Source organism: Nyctibius grandis, chromosome 20 (assembly GCF_013368605.1).
Source record: "Nyctibius grandis isolate bNycGra1 chromosome 20, bNycGra1.pri, whole genome shotgun sequence".
NCBI classification, from domain to species: Eukaryota; Metazoa; Chordata; class Aves; order Nyctibiiformes; family Nyctibiidae; genus Nyctibius; species Nyctibius grandis.
Window position 1 is genome coordinate 5,280,816 of NC_090677.1, and position 26,472 is coordinate 5,307,287.

Here is a 26,472-nt window from a genome sequence, read left to right on the forward strand (position 1 = left end):
TTAGGATGTGCTAGAGAATTTAGATGTCCTTTATCTTTGAAGTGCAGTTATTTGTTGCCTAAAACTGCTGTGGCAATTACTTCATGTAGCTGCAAAGGTTTCTCCAGCATCAGCAAGACATATTTCTTACTCTCTTGGAACAGTAGTGGATGTTGGTAAGTGTTGGGGTGGGCTGGGGGGTGGTGTTGAATGGTTGGTTGAATGTCACGTTAAGAACCCATTGGCAGAGCAGGGCTAGAGTCACTTTCCTCAGGACAGCATTCACCTGAGACTTCTCTTTGCAATTTTGGCCTTAGTTTTATCCACCTCTGCAAGAAATGGAGTTGGGTCCCACAGAGCATGATCATATTTGCTAAATGCTCCTGATTATCTTCCAGGTGTTAGCTCAGTCTGCAGTGAGGCAGGTGCCCTGTTGCAAAACAGACATTATCTACATAACAAGGTAAAAGACTTTTTTTATGTAGTACTGGAACAATTACTAGTTATTATATTACTTCTGTCAAGCAGTTTAGTACTTTCTGTTGCCATTAGTTCTGTTAACAGTCATAATAGCCCTGTGAAGGATCTCTGTGGAAGTGGTACACTTAAGTGCTTCCTCTGGCTGCAAAAAGGTGGGCAGCAGGAACTGCCTTCTCTTTCTTGGATCGAGTATCCTTTTGCATACCGTATTTTATTGTGTATCTTGTGAGAAAGGGGGGAAAAAAAATCCCTTCCATGCTGTGCTTAGGTAAATAGCCATGGTGTTAATGAAGAAAGCTTAGGGCCTTCCTCTTGTCAACTCTCCAGTTAATCAGGAAAGCTTGCATACCACTTTTTAAAAAGGATAATGCAAGCAACTGGGGGATAGTAGCAGTTTGGGCTGCAGTGAGAGCATTTTACAGTAATCAAAATTCTTTAAAGAAAGTATTTTTATTTGATAATTAGATTAGCATTTTGATAAGATTCAGAATTATCACTGGAGAGTGCTAGTTGCATGTCAAGCTTGTGTCCATCTCCGTCGTGTTTACTGAAAGAGGACTTGTTCTTGTCCTGGCAGTGCAGTCAGGTACTAGATTTATTGCACTTGTCACGTTAGTACAGGGCTGAAGATTCAATTTGCACGACAGAACTACACAGGCTATTTCAACTACATCTATAGCAGAAGCTTGTCCCTCATTTTCCAGGCAAAATCTAAATGCTGCTGCCCTGTGCCAGTGTAGAGCTATTAAAGCAGTGAGCCCTGCTTAGGCCTGACGACTTGTCGTCTTTGGCACTCTATGGGAGTTACCACTAATAAGGTGGTTAGTAATGTAAAGCATCAAGCTGCGGTATTCCCTTCAGGAAGGCTTATATGCTGCTTTAAAAAGGATTTTAGTTCATCGCACTGCTCTCTGCTGCAATAAACCTGATTCATCAGGAATAAATGAAGTTTAATGTAATCAAATATAAACCAGTATGAAAGAGAGCTCTTTGTTTAAAGGCACAGGAGGTTCTGCAGTTAAGATAAATACAGAATAAAAGCTTTCTTTTAATAATACAGTTTTCAGCATGATAGACGGGTACATATTGACCACCACAAAACTGGCTGTGTTGACTTTCTCCATTGTGCAGCCAGAGCTCTGTACTTGTGTGTGCTATGTACAACTACTCAGTTGTTGGGGGGAACAAAAGATTTGTTTTTCCTGGTGACAGTTCCCATTGCTTACCAAGTGGGTATTTCTTAATTGGTAGGTCTGTGTGGGGTTTGGGTGAACTGATCACCAAGCTACTATTTTTGTCTCTCAAGGTGCTGTTCAGGTTTGTGTTGATCAGGTTTGGAGCAATAAGTTTGAAAACATTACCTAGACCTTGAAAGGCTTAGAGCATCCTCTGTCACCTGCCAGGGGCAGATTTAATACTACACCTTAGAGCCCCAAGAAATCCCCTTGACTGTTTTCCTGGAATACGTACACACTTCATCAATGAGGTAACACCACCAGCCATAATTCCTATACACTTGAGTTCCCTGGCCACGTGACTTGAGTCTTCAATTTGTTCTTGAGGAAAGGAGCATGTTCATGCCCATACACCTTATTTAACTCTGTGCTACCTGTTACACTGACTTCCTTTCTGCAAGTGGAGTAGAATAAAACTTTCTAACTGCAAGACTTTGCTTCCCCATTTCTGCACTGATGCAGAGCTGTGGAATGAGAGATGTCTTTTATCTTCTGACCACAAGACAAAGAGAGGCGGGGGGCGGAAAAAGCACCCAAAACCAACTGTGCCAATACCATCGGCACACTAGAACTGTGCAGAAGTGTCATATGTACAGACCTATGGGTCTTTTATTTCCAGTAGACTGAACAGTCTGAATTCCTGCATATCCCTTGGCTTCAGATATTACTGATCTTTTAGAAAATAAAATAATGTGGTGTTGATGCAGGGAATGCGATCAAAGAGCTTGTGGGGTCTAGCGTAGCAGTCGCTGTTATTTTTTTTTTCTTCAGCCAAAGGCACATGCATCGATTTCAGACTATTAGGAAGAAAAATGAAGTTTATGAATCTTGTTCCACATATGAACTACAGAGCTATTATGTTCAGCATAGTGTGTATGGTGCAAGTGGGGGTTTTTATCTCACCAAGGCTCCAGGCTGCTCTTATCAATGGGTCATGGCTGGAGCACGTGAATCCTACCCACTGTGCAGTGCCTGTGACTGGCTACAGGTGTTCACTGCTACCCCCCACGTGCCTGATTATGTGAGGAATTTCAGTGAGGAAAGAAAAGATTGATGTTAAGTGAAGACTTCAGTTTGAGTGAAACGTTAAGTTCCCTTTTTTGAGCAAATACACCAGTTTTTCCATTAGCAGGAACAGAGCTGGCAGACCAGCTAAAAACCAAATTGCGGTAGAAAGGGTATTTGCCAGGTCTTTGAGTCATTTTAAAGGTGAAACATTTCATTATTTGTGGCTTGATTCCGCACAGAGGCGATGTGGGTGCACCTGCTAGCAGCAGTGCTCGAGTCCTCTGGGAGCTACGCGTAGTGTCTCGACAAGCCTGGGGCTGTCTGCTGGCAAGGTATGAGTATCCCAGCGCACCTGAGGGGCCGAGATTAAACTGTCAGTGCACAAAGGGAGAGGGTAAGGGAGGAGATGAGGGAGACCGATGGTATCTTTAGATGAGGGAGTCGCTGGAATAGGCCTACAGCAGCTGGGAGGAGCGCTCTGCTGCCCAGGGGCTGGCCATAGCCGTGCAGCACGGTGTCGGTGCGGGGGTCGGCGGCAGCCCGGTGCCCCGTTAGGTGGCGGAGGGTCCGCAGGCTCCTCTCTGCCGGCTGCCAGCAGCGAGTGCCTGGAGGAGTTTTTCAGGTCGGGATGAGAAGGCAGCGACCCCCCACCGTGTCCTTGCACCTCCTCTTTAGCGTACAGCGCTCCTGGGCTCGGTGCTGCGGGGACGTGTAGCAGCTTCTGTGGAGGAGCTGCAGGGCGAGAAGGGGCCGAGCCGGTGTCGGTGCCTCCGCGGGCAGGGGGCCGAGCTGCAGCTCACCTGGGCGCGCAGCTGGGCAGCTTCGCTGGGTCGCACCCCCCGTGTTTGCACCGCCCGGTCCCTCGGGCGGCAGGAGCTGGGGCCGCGCCGCCCTTGCGCGCCCCTCCGCAGGGTGCAGCGCAGCCTTAAACCGCGCCCCGCGCTGGCGAAAGGCCCCGCACCAAGCACCGCCCCGCCCGGAGGTAACTGCCGGGGGCGAGCGTTGGGAACCCCGCGGGGAGCTGCGCCGGGGCGGCCGCTCGGCCCCTGCCCCGGGCCCCTGTGCCCTGCACGGCCCGGCCCGGCCCGGGCAGCAGCGGGGTCCCGGCCCGCCGGTTCGTGGGGCTGCGGCGGAGGCGGTAAGTGTGGCGGCGGTGCGGGGGTGTCACGGTGTGTCTGTGCGGGAGCCCCCCGCCTACTGCGGGGAAGGGGGTTCCCTCGGCTCAGGCTTGTGCTTGGAAGCAGCGCTTTGCTCTTTGGAAGCGTTAAGAATAATCGTACAGAGTGAAAAAAAAATCACAACAAAATAACAAAACCCCCGTGAAATGTGTTTGTATGTTGTTTTTAAGGACTTTGGAATTGCGTTTCTTTGTGGCTTTTATAAACTTACTTACTAGGCGCGTATAAACTACTTAACTTGTAGTTTGCAGGTAGTTGCTTTGTCAGCGGCTCCTTCACAGGTGCTGCTGGTGCAGGGGCTGCTCTGTGCGGGGCTGAAGTGGGGTTTGCAGGGACGGCAGAGTATCTCAGTCTGTGAGAGTAAAACCGGCAGTCCCGTAGTCACGGAGCCCTCGGGCTTGTGTCTCTTAGGAAACTTGGTCCTTTAAAGATCTGCAGTCATGTATCTGCTTCCACCGTCTCCAAGGCAGGATGAGTGCGTGCTTAGGCTGTGTTTGCTTGGTCTGTTGTTTAAAAGGTCTGGTATAAATAGGTGTCGCACAGCTCTGTTTTGGTATTTCACAGGAGAGCTGCTGTACTGGGTTAATCTGGGGTGCAAACTGTCTCCACCTGTAGCTAGTCCAGGTGCTTACAGGAGAGTGTAAGGGAAGGAAAATACCCTTTTCCTTGGAATCCTCCTCAAGGAGCTTCTGTAGTCCTGTCCCACCTGACTTTGTCCCATTCCTGTTGAGGCCGCTTGGAGCTCCCACAGCGAGTTCCACACACCGTGTGCGATGGTTTGCTTCATTGCCTCTGCTTTCCTGCATCTGCAACTGAATGGTCCTCGGGCCTTATGTTGGGAAAGCAAATAGCAACTCTTTTCCCTTCATGCACCATTATTAGTATCATTATTACTTTTCCTACTAAGTCCTAGCAGCCTGTGTGTCTTCTCAAAACTGCTGAGCAAAGAGGGCTCCGTGACTGTCCTTGATTAGTTCCAGGTAGTCTAGAGCCCATTGTTCCATAGGCATGGCCAGCTGTTTGAGCCTGAAATTCTGCATTTTGAACTGGATTTTGTTCTCCAGTCACTCTGTAGATAAGTGTATTATGCAAGTAATTGCAACTGCCTTCAGATTTGACCATTCTGATTTGGTATTTAAGCATAGATACTGAACTCAAGGTACTGAACTGTGTCTTCCTTTTTCTCAAACTTTTTCCAGTTTTTCAGATTGATTCTAATGCTGGTTTCATTCAAATTCTTTATTCTCACATCCTCTCCCAATTTGATGGTTTGAGACTTTGCTGTCATGCATTTAAAACCATTATTTTCCATAATAAAAAACACTAATTAAAAATGTACTGGATTCAAGACAGACCCGTAGAAAATACATGGCCATTAAGAAAAGATGATTACAAGATTTTTTTAAATACGGACTTCTTTTACATCACTTGAAATACTTTTGCAAGGTCATTATTGTATCTAGTGAGTTAAAACAGGCTGGAAGGGGGCTGGGGAATGGCACCGTCTTGTTAAACAAATGCTTGTGCTTTGCTTTTTTTCAGTGCGTCTATTTAATATAAATACTAAGAGGGTTAAGATGCTTTCATAGGGTAGTAATGCAAATTATGAGAAAAATAAGTAATGTCCCTTTCTGAGATGCTACAGATTACAGCTGGAACTGAACAGGCTCTTCCATGCTTCCAGACGAATTTCATGTAAGATGCTGAACAGTTGGGGATAACAGAGAGCTGTGATAGCAAATGTTTCCTCATCCCCATCATTTGCCTTGTGATTGGTTTTAAACAACATTTAAACATGACATCTTCACTACAGGGAAAGGATAGTGTGTGAAATGGAGGTATGGGGTGACACATTGTAGTTTAGGGTTACTCTTCTGTTCAGATAATATTGGCAAAGACATAAGAAAGAACAAAAAGCAGAACTTCTTCATCTAGGTGTAGAAAAAGGTGCAGCTGGTTTATTCTAGAGGAAAAATGTTTTCAAGTCCTTTCAGAGTAATAAGCAATTGATAGGGAAACATCTGTGTAAAAAATTCTTGGTATTTTTAATACTCTATTCCATGTCTCAAGTGTGCAAGTTTTATAACCAATTTTTTTTGCCTAATACAAATGTAATTTATATTTGAGGGGTGGTGGTTCAGAAGTACAGCGGAATCATCAAAATAGTAAGGTGTTACACAGCAGAAAACCAGTTAACCTGGGCCCTGGCCAACAGTAGAGGATCTTTGCAGTGTGTGGGGGGTCAGTACAGCTGCAGCTGAAGGACAGCATTCCACTGTGGTGTAGGAGGTCCTTTTACCAAAGGCAGGGCAGGCTGGCTTCATTCCGGCTTTTTTTTTTTTTTTTCCCAAGGGGCAGATGGAAAAAAGCCATTTACTCTATATAATTTACTCTGTATAATACTCTATATAATGCCTTACATCATCTGGGGTAGGCCTTGACTTTATAGCATATCTTAAGTTTTTAAGATCTAACTAGAAATTAACAGAAACCAGAAATCAAATGATGATTTTAATAGACTTTAGAACAGAGTGTACGAGTATAAAACACTGGTTTTGTATTTCAAAAGTTGCAGGAAGATAGCCAGTGATTTTAAACAGTCTTCTACAAAACATATGCCAGTAGATTACATAAAAGACACTATATACAATATAAAAGAGCAGAAAACAATCCTCACTGTAAAAATAATTTAAAACAAAGTATTTCAATTTAAAATATCTCCTATAGCACAAACTAATACATTGTGACATGCAAGAGAAAACTAAACATATTGCATTCTTTAGTGTAGCCAAATAAGAGCTGTCTTAAATTTGGACAATGAGACAACATGCCAACATTTTCTGATGAATACGGGAGGCTGTTCTTAAATATTTATTAACTGATGTATCTTATGTTCGAAGAACAGCTACTATACATCTTCCAAAATGCAATAAATATTAAAGCAAAGTATATGAATAATCTACATCGTAGAGTTCATTTGGGCCAATGGTGAAAAAGTGGTTTATAGAAAAAAATGCTATTTCACTTACTACCGCACTGTGCAATTTTACAAAATAGTTCTAAAGGCTTGGAAACAATCTGCACTTAGAAATTCGCAACATCCAGTTTTAAGGCAGCCTAGCACTTGGAAACGCAATGTAAGGATCCGCATAGCTGCTTTGCTTTTAATGTGCACAGGGGAACTAGCAGGTGGAAAATTATTTTCCCACCCTAAGACAGGACCTCAAACCAGCGTGCTTCCAGGTTAGGTTATTGATCCACTCAGCAGTGGAAGCAGAGGCTCTCGAGAGCAGAGCTAGTTTCTCCTGGTTTTGTTGCCAGGATAAAGGAAGAGCTTATTTTTTTGTGCCTTCTCACATGCTGGTAGAAACACCATTCTGAACTCAGCCTAGCTTCCACGTTAGAGCCTTGGCAATTTATCAAATGCTATTTTTAATGCAAGCTGCGCTATATTTGACTTTCGTATGCAACGTGAAAAACTTTGCCCGTGAGGGATGCATTTTGTTTAAAATGCCAGTTTTAGACTTGCTAAGGAGCCAAGGTCAACATTGCTTCATGTCCAGAGGCAGTATTAAACTCAGGTACCGAAGCATTTTCACAGCACTTCTTGATCAGCCTAAAAACCATAGGATTTCTCAAGTGCTCGCGGCCTTGTTTCCATTTAACTACCTACTCACATTGAAGTATGTCTCAAACATACAAAGTAACTGTTAAAGCAAAAAAATTAGCTGCCACAGTAGGTCTTACAAAATGCCAGTGTTTAATGACAGACTAGGCGAGAACGGAAAGTTTAGCAGAAGCGCAAGAAGGTTTTAAATAAAACAAACGGTTACAAAGCAAGAGGTGTGAAAATACCATTCTTTGGTCTAAATTAGCTGTTCCCTTTATATTAGTTTAACATTCCAATGGCTTTTTCAAAACTGTTTAAAAATAATATAAGCTGAAATTCGTTAAGCAAAAAATATGTATTATATACACAGATGCCTGATCAGACAGATGAACTTGAAAGTGAACATAGTGACAATTGTTTAGATATTCCTAGTACCTTAAAAAAAAAAAGATGCGTTAGTGTTGAGTGCGCAGTAATAGAATTTTATTGAAAAAGGTAAAAAACTAAGCATGAAAATCTGTTTTAGTTGTTTATAAACACTACATCCTTATGGTTTTGTTGCTCTAAATTCAGACGTAAACATTCATTCTGACATGCCAAAGCTCCTAATGCTGGTGGAAAGTTCCTGTAACCAGTCAGGGATCACTTTACAACTTGTTGCTTGGATGATCAGTCCCTGCAGCTTCATTTGTATAAGCTGATTCCTCAGCTGCCGATTCGTCTTGTTCAACTCCATCTTCCCCGAATCCCGGTTCCTCTTCCCTTTCGGGAGCATCCTCATCCTCTATGCCATTGTAAAACTCTTCGATCTCACTCTCGTCCTCCACATCTAAGCTCTGACTACGACAGGAACCACTTTCACTACTACTCCCGCAAGAGCTCGAAGATATGATATCGTCTTCAGAATCTGAGTAAACCTCAGCACCATGGAAAATATAGCGATTTGGTGGTAAAAATAGATACTGAGTACCTGAAACGGAATTTCAAAAGTCAATGAAAGGCTGAAACAAATTATTCATACAAGATCTTGCAGACTTCTGCTTAGAAGGTACCTGTATGTATCTATTTTCAACAGTGAAACTTAATTGACAGATCAGGTTACATTAGAAACGCCTTTATTTCAATGTATCATTAGGAACAGCACATAAATGCTTCACTGGAAAGCTCAGCATTCTTCCTTCCCCCTCCCTTTGACACAAAAGAGCATTTAATGTTCAGCAGCTTTTTTCCCTGGTGCACCTATTCACAGCTACATTTCCTTTACTTGTAACAGAACGGGAACCCCCCGCACAGAGTACTTGACAAATTTTAAAAACAGCCTTTGCTTCAGAAAGTTGCAGTTTAACAGCTGGTTCTTCCCCCACACGGATGTTCTAGTGTGGTAACTCGTACATCAGGTAAGAGATTGCATACTGGAAGGCTTCCCTGGCAAGCCTAAAGCTTCCTTCCAAACGTGCCTGGCCTCAGCTGTGAGATTGGCTTTTCAACCCAACTATCATGACTTCATCATTCAGCTCTACGAGATGGCTGCCATACCAAAGCATGACCTAGTGTGACCAGCTTCTTGACACCTGAGGATCAAACTAATTTTTCTGAAAACACATTGGAAAATGTTAGAAACTTATTTATTTTTTGATACTTACCTTCAACCTCCTAAACTCTGATCTTTTTAGGGAGTATGTAATCACAGATTATAAAACCTATTATGATACAAGACGTTTTCCTATCGGCTTCTCTGATAAGAAATAAATGATATAATGATGAGTTATGTAGACACTTGTCTGAACAAAAATAACCACCAAAACCCACTGATTCCCTCAAGGGTAACTTACTTATTGCTTTCAAGCAAGTCTAGAATAAACATCTCAGCCAAAAAATGCAAACTACTGAAAGGAGTTAACACTTACCATCCAGCCTTTTGCTAATCTGTTCTTTTGCAGATCTGTTTACCCAGCACTTCCTCAATATTTCATTTTTTCCTTTATTTTCTCCGTTGTTAGAGCCATTTTCCTTCATTGTTTCAGAGTTCATTAATTCACTAGTGGGATTTTCAGGGTTTTCTGACGATGTTTGCGTGTCCTGAAGCTTTTCCTCTGCGCAGGTCCCTTTAGTTTCTGAGGCAGGATCACAGTTTTCTACCTTACATTCAGCTGGGTGTTCTGAAGACACCACCAAGGTATCTGGTGGAGTCATTCTTTCTGGTGAACTAGAGTCTTCTGAAATGTTTAAGGGGGTAGGCGGTAGCTCAGACGAGTGCATTTCGAGCTCCTTGTGCGTTCGCGGAGGCTTTTCTGTTATTTCTGAAAGTTTTACCGAGTTGTAGCAAAGTTTTGTATATTCGCTCCCTAGCCTTTGACATAATTCATTAATAATAACATCACAGTCTCCAAGAAGCTCCACGTCAAAGTGTAGATGAGGCAAAGGTTCCCTATTAATTAAGATCTGAGGCACTTCATGGGGGATGGAACCTATATATAGAGAAGACAATTTAAAGGAAGTCACTTCAGTTTTACTCTCAGCAGAGATCTACTTAGGAAGTTTGATTCCTCAGACTTCTCTTCATTGTGTTCACTTGCAACAAGACCAAAACAGACAGCTCAGGAGAAGACAAAGAAATCTCAAATGTAACAGCAGCAGAGGAGGTGCTATGCCTACTGTAGCCTAGCCAGACTTTTTTCCCATTTTTTACAGTAAAAAGTGTTCCTCTACTCCATCGCGAAGAAACACATGCATGGAAATACTGACTGCAGCAACGTTTCATCAAGTGTTTAAATGATTATCAAAATTGGTACTGTGATCTCTTAGAAGAACTGTGATGATTTTGTGCATTTGTTTTATGTCCTTAAGTGCATGTGAAGCATGTACTGCTGGTAAATGACATCCCATTAACTGGGTCAAAATATTTCCGGTACAATTGATGCTGTACAGGGTTGCTCAGCCCAGTTCTGACATTTAGGCTTCCAAAACCCACCGGTTTGGTAACCCAGCACTGACTCCTCAAATAACCAACTCATGAAATCCAGTTGTAGGCCACAAAGAGCAGTGGTTTCTGTAGCAGATCCTAACTTCCCAGTCCTTATGCATTTCCCATCAGCCTAAACACAAGGCTCTGCCTCTTGTGCAGTGAGGAGGATGTTATTGCAAAGGCCATGGATGCGGTACTGGCCCCAGTTAATAGCAGATGCTGCGCACGTGTCCTTCTCAGGCTTACGTGGGCAGATAATTTCTTTGGTACCAGTAAGTTTTGCAGTCAGGCAAATGAATCACCTGTCATGGTATTTTCTCAGCCTTCCTGAAGGGCATTTTTCTGTAACGTATTAGCAGAGATGTTTTTCTGTATCACTTTTAAAAGCTAAGGGCCCAAATGGTCACACACTATATGATGCACACTGTGTAGCATTTAGTACTAATTTATAAATAGGCTACAACTCATGGAGTTGTACATGTTGTTGTACAACCTGATGTACAACCTGATTTACTTGATCTGATTTTTTGATCCTACATTTATCATTTTAAAGACAATTCCTTTCTAAATCTTTCACGTAACTCTGAAAGCATATTGCAAGCAGGGAGAGAAATGAATTGAATCTCAGAACAAAGTCATTCAAGTTTTAGGAGAGTAGTTTTTCATTACCTTGAGATCTGCCTGCAGTGTAGAAAAAGCACTTCGAATTTGTTACTTTCTCTATTTTGCATTTCAGCTTTACATAGGCAATCAGTTTTCATCTTAGAAAACTAGATGCTTAATCTAGTTACTTCCCTGAATCAAGCCAAAAGCATTTATTAGAGCTCTTAACTGCAAATTCCACTTTTGATCCAAATTTTTGGAGGAAAATATTACCAGAGATAGTCACTTACTTGGAATCAGCGCTACTGGTCTTACTTTCAGTGAAGACCCAATGACAATAAGGAGATCAACTTCATTTTTGTCGTACTTCATGGCGCGATGGAACTGCTCTGGTAAGTTCTCTCCAAAGAACACTATGTCTGGCTTCATGATAGTGAGCGGTTCGTCAGGTGGACATCTGGGACATCTAGGTACAACCTGCATTAGAACAGCTTCTGTTACTACAATTCAAGGCTGCGCCCTTGAAAACCTCAGATTTTAGCAATTCACAGTGACTTCTTTTGGCAAAAGACAAGGACATTTCAGTGCTATTTCTTCATTTCATTTTCCTGTGGATATACAGACAAGTACCTTTCTTACTCTAGCCTGCAGCAACTGCACACAAATAAAACTACAGCAGGAACAAAGCAGGAATCCTCTTAAGTCGAAAGGGAGAAACCACGCAGATCTACACCACAGTTCTTACCTGACAACTAAGCCCAAGTGCAGAAGGCATGCTCAGCACCGAGGGGTAATTACCTCCTATTTGGTAGGAATATATTTTTCTTGGTTTAATCAGAGCAAAAACTTAGATTTCACTGTCGGTTTCCATTATAGGATATGATATAAAACTCTTCCTAATCAGAGAGTATATTGTACAGCTTTACCTCTCTACTTTCTCCTCTCCTCCGAAAGGGTTTATGTTAGGGACGTGGTTTAGTGGTGGACTTGGCAGGGCTGGGTTAACGGTTGGACTCAATGATCTTAAAGGTCCTTTCCAACTAAAATGATTCTATGATTCAACTAAAATGATTCTATCATTCTATGTGTGTTATACCCAGGAAGCAACATGGCACTGTAGCAGGTAGCTAGCAAAAAGCACACAGGACAAGAACATAGGAAAGAACTTCTGTTCGTTCGCCATTTTAAACTTTTCCAATTCCTCCAAAACCAGAGCGGAATCCTTGTTCACTACAAGAAGTGGATGAGAGTTACATTTGTGGAGAAGGAGGCTCCCTTTCCTCCTGAAACCAGAGGATTTTCTGATCTATGGGACCTCTTCCCAAGACTTTTTCAGAGAGAAGAAAAGCAAGAAGGTGAGCGATGTATGTACAGACAAGACTTCAATTACTGCTGAGCAATTTTTCTTGCAAATAGTTCAAGTCTTCTCAGCTGTAGTGTTACAACATGATACCCCAGAATAAATCTAAGGAGCTAAATCTGCAGTCCTATAGCAGTGATCACAAGCAAATTAGTGCTGTGTAAAGAGATGTATATTACCTACTGGAATAGGAAAATAATGACAACTGGCATTTAAATGCATAACAACTCCCTCTTGTACACAGAATATACGCAGAGAGGTACTACAGAACTTAGAAAGTTTAAATCAAAGAACGAGTTTATGGATGCCTGCAGTAGGGCAAAAGACAATGCTTTCCATGTGAGAAAACATCACAAGTAAAAGGCTTTCCTCTAGTGTCAAAGGACCTTTCCCAAAAATTTAAGTCTTTGAACAAAGAATTTGATTCTTCTTTGAAGACAACCTTGTGGGAGGGATGTGGAAGAAGCAATACGACACCAGAACCAGGAAGTGGTATGGAGGAAACCTTCACCACACACCCAAGCTAAAGAGCACCTAGTAACCCCACGCTAAAGGGGAAACAACTAAAGAATTCCCCCAAAAGGAGCAGATGGGTAGAATGAATCTTGAACTTTTTCCTTGGATCTTTACATACTAGAAAGAGAGCTCATAACACACAAACAGCTTAAACTTCTCTGAAAATTTTTATCCTGCTGCCTCTTCTGTTGATGTCTTCAGCTGTCAGTTGGAAGCTTAGGGAGGGAAAATAATTTGCTCTGTATTAGGAGGAAGATGAAATGACCTCTAACTTTTGATTTAAAGAGACCAAGTAATATTAACTCTGCATCATTTCTCACAGGAAGTCCCATGACTTGTGACTTAATAGATCTCTGCAGAGCAACCAATGTCCCTGTCCAAATCATCTGAGCCACTGTAATGGGCCCATAAATGCATTTCAACACTACACGACTCACCAGCTTCTCTGCTAATCCTCAGAAAGGTCGTCAGTAAGGGGGAAGATCTATTCCAAGAGCTGAAATTGATACCAAGAAGTTAAAGCTAGATAATTGGCCACTCAACTGCCTAGGGTCCTCTTTCCCTCCAAAAGTAGCACTCCCCCCAAACGCCACCACCTCTGCTGATGTATTTTGTCTAATGAAAGAGAAACGGGATTTCTCATTGTCTGTTGATGTTATCCATATATCAAGACGAGATTAGTAAAGATTACGTTGGTTTAATAATATCCAAGAACTGGTGCATATTTTCCATTTCTTGGGCCTTTTCTTCCTACATCTGAGACCCTCTCACTATTTCTCGAAGCTGCCTAAAATAGTCAAAAGCGAAGTAAAAGTGCTATTTTTGGAAGTGACTGGCAATTGTTTTACTCAGAAGTTCTATCTGTGTGATTTATAACTGCTGCTGCTTCTCATCCAGAAGGATGGTTGTGTACAGCAACCAAGAGGAAGAATCATGCTACAGGGAACTAGCACGTTATCTTAGAAATGGCAGAAGAATGAAGAGCGGCAACAAGAAATTGCTGGTTTTCTAAGCAGATGATCTCAAACAATTCTCAGTCTATAACATGTTGAAAGGCAATCCTGGCAGAAAGCTGCTAGCTAGATTTCCTTGTGAAGCACTTATGACCATCAGGGGATGGCCCAGAGCAAAGGAAAGGTGGTATTTTTAGGGGAAACTAAAGACCTGGGGCCAAGTACAACTGACAGTGGAGGACAGCAGAGACTAGAAACGGGGCTGTCTGTTGGGATCCAGGTGCCAAAACCATTTTTGTGAAGGGGGACTTGTTAGAGGACAAAGCTGTTGAAATGGGCAGTGTTTGGTTTGATAAGTACAGAAAAGGTTTCTTTTGATATCTAAGGAACCAAATTCTATATTCTAGAGAGGCAACAGAAAAAGAAACTGTATAGCATTGGTTTGGGAAATGCAGGCTATGGAATAAAGATAATGATGGCAAACAGAACAATTTTTTTTTGTCGAGGCATAAAGGAGGACGGATATGTTCTCTTTTGATAGTGCTATTTCTTGTTGTGTGAAATTATATTTGGCAATAACCATATTTATTTTGCATTGTAAAAATAATTCAGTATTACAGCTAGGGCCTGCCCTGGAAAGATATACCTGGCAAGAGTCCTGTAAGATCAGGGCTGAGAGACTGAGTGTAAAAAAACTCCCTTCAGTCTCATCTCAGGAGCAAGAACCCTCTTTGTTCTGATTGTTCAGAAGTGTTGCTACAGGCTGCTTCTCTCCACTCCCCCACGCTTCCATTACTGACCACCAGCAGGGACGGGCCATCGGGCCAGAAGTTTGGTTCAGCATTGTTCAGCATATAAATGTACAATGATTAAAATGTTGCTAGGAAAAGGAGTCCTGACCACCAGCAATCCAACCAGAAAATTACAGAATGCTTAGGAATGGTTGTTTAGAAGAAAAAAAACCCCTAAAATCCAACCAGTTGGCTTTGAAGGTAAAGGAGCAGCAAACATCTGTAAGATTACAAAATTCTCCATAATCTTAATCGCAAAGTAAACCAGATTTCACATTCAGTATTTCAGCGTCACAAAGCTTCAGGCTGATGAGTTCACATTGCTTAAAGCTTTAACTCAAACTTCTCTTCTGAAAGGCTTTCATCGAGTTCCGTTCCAAATGTAATACTTGTCAGATCTACATCCCTTCCATGTTTCTGATCTAAAGTTGCGACTGTGGATTCTAAGCATTTATCAAAAACACACGAGCCCGCACAACAAGAGTCCCCTTCCACTGGTATAAACAAGATCTTTTTGATCAGAGAATCATCTCTGTTTCTTCAAGAGAAGGGGAAGAAAGGCAAAGAGGGTCTGGCCAAGCCAAAAGTCCATCTGCTCTGACAGAGCAGAACTAACTCCTGCCTTGGCCGTGGGGCACTTCGCACCCAGATGTGGGCAGTCTGGAATATGGAATAGTTCAGAAGCCCTAGAAAGCACGTGTCAGACGTCATTGGATCCTCTTCCTTGCTCAGAAGCTGCTCTGTAGTTAGCAATTTCTCCGTGTATCACCTACTGTTTAAATATATTTTTAATGTAGGTAAATGCTCAAAGAGCAACTGATGTTATAAATAGCTAAGAATGGTTTCTCAGTGTGACTGTGAGCTCAGATGAACTTAAAACGGGTATAAATCCAACTTTCTACTTACCATTTTAACATCTGCTTTTCTTGGAGTTGCCATTAAAAATAGACTCTTATGGTTTTCTGCTTTTTCCCATTACCTAATTTTTGCAGTATAGTATTTGATTATCCTTTTAAATACCAGAGGAAATGCTAAAATACAGATAGGTGCTTTTATGAAACACATGCAAAGATATGTAGCCTTTTAAAAGCAGATCTCTTAAGCAACCCAAGAGTGGTGTTTCGTTTTTTTATCTGAGAGAATTACTTACTAGAAAGCTGCAGTGAGTTAAAGTAAATTTTTTTACCTGATTGAAAATATCTCCTCGAACAACTTCACAATCAACTTTGTATTTACAGATCAGGCAGGAAGCTGTTGCAAAGGAACCTGAGGGGAAAAACCCGTATGGTAGAAATAAGGATTTTCAGTCATTCGGATTTGGTCTTTTTGCCCAAGCTGTTTGGACGCAAAGGCTGTTATGTTGCAGTGCTATAAAGATCAGTCATTAAAAAGTAACGTAGAATTAAGATAAGATACTTGTAGTACTGGAAGTAGTTCTTCTAGATGTTAGTCAGCAGCAATCTTGTTTTAGAAGCAGTGATATACCACATGCATGTCGACACAAATTATATTGTGTCCTCTCACTCCCCCAGTCTGTGCAAGCACATACACAGAGGGGAGACCAGAAAGAACAGAACCTTCCCTTCTCCTCTTCACACAACTAACAGCAGTGGCAGGACACGAACCCACATGAACTCAAGAAACTGTAGTTACCAAAGGGCAAAATAACTAAGAAAATGCATTAGTAAAGACTTCACTATAGGTAACTAAATAGCAGTGCTGTTCCTTTCAGCAGAAGTGAGAAGTTACACTTGTATTATTCAAATTGAAATACTGCTCTGAACTTGGTATCCAGCTTAGCTACCATGTTCGTTATTTGGCCAGACTGTGTGCAGTTGGTTGCTCCATCCAGCCACTTGGTAGTTTCTGAAGCAGCTGAAGGCGATGCCCGAGTATCTGGTAGAGCATTTGTGTCTGTGTGTCTAAAGGGAAAGTCTACCAGGTGGCTAACACACACATGAAAATACACAGTGTGGAGTCACTGTGGCCAACTCGAGCAGCCTTTTGGTGCGCACACGTCCAGGAGGGACAGGCCTACAAGGGCTTTTATCTGTGGAAAGAATAATGCTGGCAGTTGACAGAATGCTGAAGAATGAAATGAAAAACTGACAGGTTTTCTCCTAACCATGAAACAAGGCTTAAAAAAATAATTTGGAGATCTTTTTGACCCTGCCCTGGAATGTGCCAGTCATACTGTAAAAGTCTGGAGTGCTCCAATCTCTAATGGTGATATGAGGGCAGTAAGAAAGCCCTGTGACTGAGTAATGTATGGGTGGGTATGAAAGTCTCCCTTCAAAAGGAAACTTTTACAGAGGTAACCATTAAGATGTTGAAGGCTTTGCAGAAGCTAGGAACAGGTAAAAACCTCTGGTACCAAAACTTTATCTGGAGTATTATTTTAAGCCACCCAAACCAAAGACATTTTCTGCTCATAAGCTACACACAGCAGCCAACCAACACACCCCTAAATGAAGGGGTTCTGGGACTAAGTGCAATATCAACATATGCTTTGGGTATATTGTGTCTGGGTAAAAGAGAGTGAAAGCACGGAAGAACTTGGAGCAGATCATTTATGAACAGCTGGCGGTTCAGGTCTGCTAATTGCTGCTGGCCTGGAAAGCACACAGCTTCTGCAACGCCTGCTCAGCATTGCAACTCCCAAGAACTTGAGGGATTCCAAAGACTACAGGAAGTATGACAGTTATTATTGCCTCACCATAATTTGTTTGTAGTAGTAATTTGTCCTTTATGCAGTGCGTTAGGGACATGTCTGTCAGGCTAGCAGACCTAACCCTGTCTGAGGCATCTGTTGCTACCTACTTGCAGCTCTGTGAGTTATTTTTCACAGTCAAAAGGACTTGATCAAGAAGTTATGCTGCCCCATGCACAAGTCGTGTGTAGCCAGCAGGCCTCTTCCTCTGATCGTTCAGCTACAGCAAAGGCAAGGAATATGATCTAATTCCAGACATGCTGGTTGAATGCAACAGCCATTTTAAATTCGGAAAATGCATCTCAGATACAGTAGTTTTCATAGTAGCAACTTTACTGTAGGTCTGCAGCATGAAATGGGTTCAGAGGTTCATATATGAACTCCCCAAATCATTACAAGTTCCTTGTCATTTGGCACACTCTTGATTAACTTGCCATTGCCACAGCTAGACAAAAAAGAGAATAAATACAGCGGTGTGAACCCTTCCATAACGAGCTTCAGTTTCTCTTTAGCCGCTACCATTACTCAACTAGCATTTGTTAAAGTGCAGTATAACAGTACGTCAGATAAAGCTTGGTATGCTCAAAACAACCTTTGCTAATTTCCAAAGGCCTCAGAATCTCAGTCCATAGCATTTTTTAAAAGAATTTTTTAAAATTTAAAATCAACTTATACAGGACATACACTGAAGATGGCCTGAAATCTAATTACTGTAGTGTGCAACTGAAAAAATGGGAAGCTTGAGTGTGGCAGTGAGGTGCAAAAACACAACCATGCACAAAGTGCATGATAAATACCTCATACAGAATGACAACCAAAAGAATGTGGATGACACACGAAACACAACTGGAAATGAGCACTAGATTTGGGTTATTCGACAGGTAGGATTCTGTTGTGTGCTGTCTGGTCACCATGACATGTTTGCTCTGTCTAAATAAAGAAAACTGACAAATCTGGCACCGAGCTAATTTTTGTAGATAAGGAAACCAAGTGAGTTTGGTCCCTGGAAAAGGCAGAATTAGACAGACAGGTCTTAAAAACATGCCAATGCTGCTTTTAAACAATTTATTTGCCAAAAGTCTACTAAATGATCCAAATGTGCACTTTAAGAACTAATTTTCTGCATCCTTTCCTTAAAAATGAATCCTTGGCCTTTAGCTTGATCTTTGCAAGTCCTTGGAAATGGAAAGCATATCAAGCAACTCATTAAGAGATTCCACTTAATTTGGTATCGTAATTACAGAATGTGTATGACACTGAAGGTGTAACAAGATGAACTTCAGTTCAACTGAACTGAACTGGTGATTAATCTACAATATGTTTTATACATAACGTAAAGTCACTGAAGTGTCAGGATATTTTAAGATTTCAATGGAATATATTCTAAACAAAGAATCAAATAACAGCCAAACTCTGTTTCCTTCATAGACAGGGAGAGGGACCTATGAAAAGACTGATTTCCACACTATGTTCTCATACAGGAATATAAAGAAGTACCAAATACATTTTAAAAGTTAAGGTCTAAGCTTGTGTGAATGGGGTGTGGATCTTCACTGATACACAAAGGCCACCATTTATCAAGCATGATTTCTGAAAGAAGTATTTCCACTTGAAACACTTCTGATTTCAATACTTAGGCTACCTAAAAAAAATTTCAGCATTTTAAAAGCAGAATATTTGTTGCCAAGAGATACCAATTCAAGAAAAACAAAAAATTAATTCCAGTAGTGATTACCTTGTCACATGCACTAGTAAAAATCATTCCCACGCATAAAATAAGAGAAGTGAAACTAAAACCACTAACCATGACACTGTATTATCCTTTGGATTCCTGCAACCTGTTCCAATGTGTCTATGTTCTGCGTATAGTTGCGAAGCAGTTTTCCTTCTTTATCCATCAAAGCTATGAACTTGTGACAGAGAGACGGCTGGAACTGTCCTGGATAGATTTCCTAGGGAATTCAGAAGAACATTAGAAAGTGTAAATGGATACACAATGTCTTTATTCCAACTGCAGCAATTCACATAGAGCTAAATATTATCAATTAATGATTATGTCTGCACTTATGTTGTCACTCCCTTCGCACGGTGCCATTTCTCTCAGATCCTACTCTTCTTTCAACAGCTGAGCTTCTGATCATGTCAGGATGACTTGCTCCATGTGGAACTTGGTATTTTGTTCTTCATACAGCATAAAAGCAAAGTTTAGATCTTTTTTGGTTTTGAGAATTATGAAATAGGAAAGTTTTTTTTCCTTTGTGTCAAGGAACCTCAATATTTGTTATTAGACACATATATGGTTTAACTGCAGTCAGACGGACATTTCATGAGGAATTTGGATTCTGGTGTTTTTGGCTTGGGATAAGAAGTTTTTACTCATCAGTATTAGCAGCAGCCGCTCCTAGAAGCTGGAAGCCCAGAAAGCACAAGGACATTGGGTATCAGGGGGAAGACAGGTAGTACTCAGACCAGCTTTGCCAATTTAGCCAGTTACAATAGTCATCAAATTAAAACCATGTGGCTTAGCAGAGCAGTTCCCCTGTGCCTGGTAGATGCTGAGCCTTTACATTAGATCAAGACAAAGACACCACTTTGTTAACAGAATAGTTTCATATCTGGTTTATGCATTTTGATATTGTTACCTGCCGTTACTGACCAAGATGAGAACGGCTGGAAAGCCATACCTTTGCAAACTTAAAAAATGGCCTGGGATCCTTTCTGAAGTATTCTATATCAAACATGGCTTGAGGATCTGGAAGGTCCGGGAAGTCTACAGCAAGGCGCGCATAGATGCCATCTCGTGATCTAAAGTCAGGTATTCCACAAGACACAGACACCTGAAATACATTTTTTGCAATCTGAAATAAGCAAAACTACGTATTCGGCTCTAAAGAGTTGCTATGATACAAACTGTTTGGGAAATCACATTTCTGTGTATTCACACCGCTCAGAGACATTAAGAACAAAACGTGTCTGGGTCCTCTGTATTTATTTTTCTTTTTTTTTCTTTTCTTTGGACCAATAAAACAATTCCCAAATCACAAGCAGGAGACACAGCACAGAAACAAAGTCTGACAACTGGCCAAAAAAACCCTTTAGTACAATCCATACAGGCAGTAATGGGACACCAGAACTTACTTTTACTATTGGAAGTTTTGTAAGTGAACAAAAACTTAAAATACCATTGCATAAATTTGATTAGTAAGTGTTCATTGATTGTTTCTTTTTTGCATGCTAATGCGGAACAGATTCTTCCTTTTGATAAACAAACATTGTTTATCAAAGCATTGGAGTAGACTAGGCTGTATAGTCTCAGACTACCCCAAAACACTATGGGAAGAGGAGGAGAAAGAGGTGTATGATAGCAATTCTAGAAAGAGCAAGCTTGGGTAACAGAAGGAGCGGTGCTTTTCTGACAACCTGATTCAAATTGCTCATCTTTTCTGAACGGTGCCACACCCTCTGTGTGTGAACAACAGAAGCAAAAAATGATTGACTTCTGTATCATGATCAGGTACACAGGTGTAAAGCTGCAAATGTACAACGGTTTAAAAATGTTCTTTAGTAAACCAGTGAGGGATCAGTCTTATTGCCATCATAGAGCGGCACATGTTAAAAGTAAAACTCAGTCTACTGAAATCTAATTAAATTCTCCTTATAATCCTCTCCCCCCATCCCCCTTTTTTTTTGGTGTCCTATTCTTCCAGTCCCTCTAGCTCCATCAGGTATTTTAAGAGATCCACTGAGATTTTATTTTAAAAAATCATTACCTTTGTTTCAAATGAAAAAATGACTAGGATAGAAAATGTTTCGGAACAGGCAGATGTGGTCTTATCCCATAACTATTTTGCATGGAAGCAACTGTTTAAGCATTTATATGTTTACAAATAGTTTTTTATAAGAAGAGAGATCTTGTAATTTCCAACTTAAGCTCCATCTTGCAGTGTGCATCGTTCTAGTGGGCAGCTGAGCCTCCTCTTCCCATCTAGCACAATTATTTGATTACGAACGTCGTCAGGGTCACATCATCAGCGTGCTGTAAAGCTCTGGGTAAGAATGTAACCGTCTATATATTCTCTCAGTGTCATTGCAGCAATACGTACCCCAGCTCCAGTCAAGACCATTATTTTTTTGCATTCTTGTAAAAGTTTCACAGCATCATCAATAGTATTAATATCTTTTCGTTTTTTTCTTTTCGGTGGTTCTGAAAGGATGTTTATAACAATTTGCCACAGCGTCATATCATCCAGTTCAGGTGGAGGGATTGTTTCTGGTAGCAGGTCTCTCAGAATTGTCCGTGGGTCTGTACCTAACATGAGATGCTGCTGAACAAAAGTGTAGGGACCTAAGAAAATTAAAAAATATAAATATTTTAAATTGAGTCAAGTATTTCAGATTATGATGCTCATCATCCCATTTGTTAATGCTTACTACTACAATTCTATTAATCCAGTTTAATGCTTCATTCATCAAAACTCCTGTATGTTTTGGTCTAAATTCTGAAGTGATAGTATAGCTAGGGTTTTTACTTATTTATTATTATTTTATGTTAATCCATTAAGGAGTTCATAGAAAGTCAGTCAAGGTAGAAATCCCAGTTTGTAGCAAACGATGGCTCTTAGAGGTGCACTTATTTAGCAACAAGATTTTCACCAGGTACCTCCGTTTTGTGGCTTCATTTGTATTTTTCCAACATTTTGTAAGGTATTTACGGTAATAAGTTGAAGAGACAACAAACATGCATATACTTTCTAGTCATATTATAAAACATGACTCTAAAGAGACAAATCTGGCCACGCATCCATGGATTTTTGTTGTTCTTCTAGTTGTCTAACACTAATGATTTCAGACATGACCTCCCACAGCCATCAAATCAATCCTCCCAGAAACACTCGAGATCAGAGCAGTAGAAGAAAAACAGGTAAATCTTAAGAAGCTAACCTGACCAAGAGGACCCAAACGGCTGGTACTGAGGCTAGTTACAGTACATATAAAGAAAACAATTGTTATACATGTTTAGGAACTTTCTACCAAGTTCCTAACTGCTGTGCTTAACTTCTCTGCTGCTACTATGCAATATATACGCATACTAATAATTCCCAAACTGATGTAACGCCTAGGACAGTGAGCCCTACAGACTGGCTAAAATCATACAAGAATCATCTTCTTGTTCCTTAAAGAACTGATGCTAAGTAAATAGGCTAGAAATATGCCATCAATCTGTTCAATTTAGTGAGTCTGTGTGTATGCTTTTAATATGGATCACGGCAGGACCTACACAAAAAGAGACATCGACAATTTTAATCAAAATACAGCAAGTTTAAAGAGGTTCATTTTTAAACTCCTTAAAATAAGATACAGAGTACAGTCAACAACTCTAAGCTGCTCAAAAGCAGTAATTGCCATTCTTTTGCAACAGAAGAAATCATTTGAAGACTGTGAAGAATTAACTGTTTAAAGGCAAACACCATCTAAGAACATTATATAGGCTTCTACCTATCCGTGGTCTTGGGGTCCAATCACTAGAACTTGCATGTGAGGCTCTGTCATCTTCATCGCTGTCGCAGGAGTGAAAACCATTGGCTATGATTTCATCACTAAGAAGGAAGTTATCTGCAAGACAGCACAACAATGACAGATTACGCTTGAGCCAGATGGCACAGATGTATATTTAAATATGTCACAAAACCTAAAATTGTATGCTTTTAAAGTTGACTGCAATGAATTACAAATAGGCAGTTTCGTCACTTAGACACAGAAAATTTCTACCTTTTTTGAGTTTATAGATATGCTTTCAAGCCTTCAGTAGGTTTACTGCGGGATTTGCTATCTTAAATCTGGGCTTCAGTGGGCTGGATGTTGACCTTAGGAAATTTTCATTCTATAAAGTGTTGGGCATTAAGGATTTTGTATCTTAAAAAAAACAGCAATGTTTTAAAAGTACAATTAAAAACTCCTTTCTCTTACAATTCTCACATCATTCAGCTCACTGAGAAACTGGATAAAATGAAAATGTATCACCATTTATACACCAATCTCTGACTAGACTGTAAGAGCAAAACATTTAAAAGAAACCCACAAATACACATTTGGATACAACTGAGTTACAGAACGTTGTTCAGCTGTTGTCTCGCAGCTGAGCTGCAGCAGGTGACCACATACACACTTTTATATTTCAGTTGTGACAATGCGCTACCTTGAACCACCTTCACTAAGGTCATCTCATCCCTTTTACCCTGTAGCTGGGTTTGGCTTAGAGCACCACAGAGTTACTTCAGCTCAGCTCGTGGCCTTCAGCCAGGGTAACTCAACCTAACTGTATCTAGATGAAGGAGTCCAAAGGAGGACGAGATACTTGCCTTACAGCGTGCATTACTAAGCTAACATTTAAGGGGAAATCTAAATTTTAACATGAGCAGCTTGTTTGAATATAGACTACTAACATTTTTTATTGGCTTTTTAATTTGAAATAGACACAGCAACCGTAGCTTAATTTGTTGAAAATCCAAGACTGAGCAAAGGAGAACAAGTTTCAGTCATGCTCTCTAAAGCAAAGAATCACTACAAGAGTTTTCAATCTCTATTTGAATGAACCCCTACAACACTTTAGCTAGGTTATTTCCCTTTACTTTAATAAAGACCACCACAAAACACCATCATTTTTTATTCAGAGATTGTGTTGTCCTGTTCTTTCCCTTGCTGGCATAAATACTTTATTCTGATTAGAATGGAAAGAGGTAGAGGACAGAAACTTGCTTTTTGTTCTTGCTCCCTTGTTCTTCTGAGACCACAGGTGCTCTTTTGACGTTACTATTCCTTATTATTAATCTACGTATTTACAGCATTTCACTTCCGTCTCATCATGCACGAAGTCAGTGAACAGATTATGCAAAAAGCATTATGAAGACGAAAAAAGTTGATTAGTACACACCAGTAAGCACGGAGTGCAAGTTGTACTCAAACGACCTTTATGTTTACTGTATAAAGAATCAAAGCTTACGCTGTGACAGACTCATCATATACAGGTCACGTTGTCTTGTACTGGAGAAACCCTGTGACAGATACAGGCAGGCTAGAGGAACAGTTTAAATTGTAGCACTCCCCATGTATTCACTGGATTCCTCAAAGGCCTAAAGGGCACGCTTCCCGGAACGGGGCAACCCCAGCAACACATGCCTGAGGATCTGAGTAACTTGAGCAAAAAGGCTTCACATGAGGCACTGATAAGAGATCAGTAGCTTCACTCTTGTGCTCTTCCAATGAAGTTTTTAAATACCAAGGCTCTTCCAAGCTTATCATACAGCTCTGTTCCCTTCTCGATTGCTTTTGCACAGGCAGAAGTTTTCTGTAGAGTTTTACTACGGAGTTAAAGGTAAAATAAATTTAACTGCATTCCAGGATAACACATAAAGACTTTACTTACACCTTTTAAGAAATCTTTCCAAAGCACTGCCTTAAAGAACAAAACAAACCAACCCCCTCAAAACCCATCTGTTCTGATAATGCAGCGCAAGGTACTTTCACACTGATACTGCCCAAACAGTACGCTTCAAACGTGATCTGCAAAGAGACTTTTGAGAAGAGTACAGTTTAGTTTTGTGCTGCAGTCACGCAAACCTTAACCAAAACTGGAATTTTAAGTTATTTAAAGAACTGGTCAAGACCGCTGCTGCTGCTGCGCTTTATGTGCCAGTTTCCAAGAAATAGAAATAAAATAATTATCACGGCAGAAATTGTGAAAGGGAAACAGGGCTTACGATTTTTCGTTTTTAATAACTTCTTATCAGCAACAAAGCAAAATAAGCGTGTTCAGAAACGGGAGCCGAGTCGATCTCCTTCTGCGAAGCCCAGCACAAGAAGCAACAGGCTTTGACAAGGACTCATGAGAATTAGTATTGATTAGGTTTAGAAAACGGGACGCAGCAGCTCGCTCGAGTTCGCGCTCAGCGTTACGGTTAAGGGACGAGAGGCGCCGGTGATGGCCCCGCCGGGAGCACCGCGGGCTGCGCCGTTCGCTCTCCCCAGGGCCGGCACAGACCAGCGCCGGCCGCGGGGCGCGGCAGGCCGACACCGAGCTTCCCCCGCCCCGACGCGGGGCTATCGCCAGCCGGGAGGGCCGGGGCGGCTGCCGCGGCGAGGCGCCCGCGGGGAGACCCGGCGCGGAGCCGGCCCCGAGCGCCGCGCCGGGAGGAGGGAGCCGCCGCCTCTCCCGGGGCGCGCTGCGCGGCCGGGCCGGCGGCTGCGAGGGGGCGGCCCGCGGCCTGTGCCGGCGGGCCGGGCGGAGGAGGGGAGGAGGGAGGGGGTCCTCACCGGGATGCAGGGCCGGCGCCTCGGCCGCCCCGTTTGAACACTGCGCCCGCCTGCAGCCAATGGCCGCCTCCGCCGCGTCTTCGCCGGGCGCCGCCTCCGCCCCCTCCCCCCGGCCCCGCTGCCGCGGAGGCGGCTCCGCCAGGGGCAGGCCCCGCAGCCCGGCCCTATTGTCCGCTCCGCTCCACACCGCCGCCGCCTCTTCGTCCTCCGCCGCCTCCTCCTCCGCCGCCCGGCCGCCGCCATCGGCGGTCACGGCCGCCGCCTCGCCCGGCAGCTCCGCCACCACGGCGGCGGCGGGCGGCGGCCCCGCGCCCAGGTCCGGGCGTCGGGAGGGCGCCGCGCCCCGCCCGCAGCCGCCGTCTTCCGAATCCAGGCGCTGGCGCTTCAGAGCGGGCTGGGCGCTGTCGGCCGCGCCGCCGGGGCCGCCGTCGCAGGGACGGAGGAGCGGAGCCTCCTCGTCCGCCATCTTGGAGTAGGAACCACCGCCCCCCTCCTTCCCTCCCTCCCGCCCGGCGCAGCGCGCAGCAGCGCCTCCGCCGCGGCCCCCTCCCCCACCCCAGGGAGCGATTTAAACTCGGCACGTGACCGCGCCGCCGCCCACGCGGGCACCCGCCCCGCGGAGGCAGCAACAACAACAAACCGGATCACGTGAGGGGGGAGGCGGGGCGGGGGCGCCGCCGCTGTCACGTGACGCCCGTGCCGGCTCAGCCCCCGCGCGCCGGGGCGCTTTCCCCCCCGCGCCATGGCGGCTCCGCGTCACGTGGCCGCGTGTCC

The 26,472-nt window shown here is 42.6% G+C and overlaps 2 protein-coding genes across 4 annotated transcripts in view; one reads left to right on the forward strand and one right to left on the reverse strand.

Annotated features, from left to right (window-relative positions):
* The first annotated feature begins 3,762 nt into the window (after positions 1-3,762).
* DNAJC12 (DnaJ heat shock protein family (Hsp40) member C12) overlaps positions 3,763-26,472 on the forward strand; it is a 37,682-nt gene continuing 14,972 nt past the window's right edge. Inside the window, exon 1 of the mRNA XM_068416533.1 lies at positions 3,763-3,840. The gene's annotated coding sequence lies outside the window, so the exon portion shown is untranslated. The remainder of the gene's footprint in view (positions 3,841-26,472) is intronic.
* On the reverse strand, positions 6,379-26,178 carry SIRT1 (sirtuin 1). Of its 3 annotated transcripts, none has more exons than XM_068416531.1 (10): positions 25,699-25,778; positions 24,389-24,746; positions 22,885-23,001; positions 21,492-21,733; positions 20,073-20,225; positions 19,193-19,340; positions 15,865-15,944; positions 11,349-11,535; positions 9,398-9,958; positions 6,379-8,460 (listed from the first exon to the last, which is right to left on the reverse strand). In XM_068416531.1, the coding sequence occupies exons 2-10, from the start codon at positions 24,405-24,407 to the stop codon at positions 8,138-8,140; spliced, it is 1,830 nt and encodes a 609-aa protein (XP_068272632.1). In that variant the 5' UTR covers positions 24,408-24,746; positions 25,699-25,778; the 3' UTR covers positions 6,379-8,137. The 3 variants fall into 3 exon arrangements, with proteins under 3 accessions (XP_068272632.1, XP_068272633.1, XP_068272631.1); XM_068416532.1 differs by lacking the exon at positions 25,699-25,778 and adding an exon at positions 25,146-25,496; XM_068416530.1 differs by lacking the exon at positions 24,389-24,746 and having other exon boundaries at positions 25,699-26,178.

Coding starts and splice junctions, on each gene's coding strand:
- SIRT1 (XM_068416530.1), bottom strand. CDS start 26,164: ATGGCGGACGAGGAGGCTCCGCTCCTCCGTCCCTGCGACGGCGGCCCC. Junction 23,002..25,698: donor GGCGCCGGCCCTGCATCCCG/GTGAGGACCCCC, acceptor GCTGTCTTGCAG/ATAACTTCCTTCTTAGTGAT. Junction 19,341..20,072: donor CATTTTTTAAGTTTGCAAAG/GTATGGCTTTCC, acceptor TGAATTCCCTAG/GAAATCTATCCAGGACAGTT.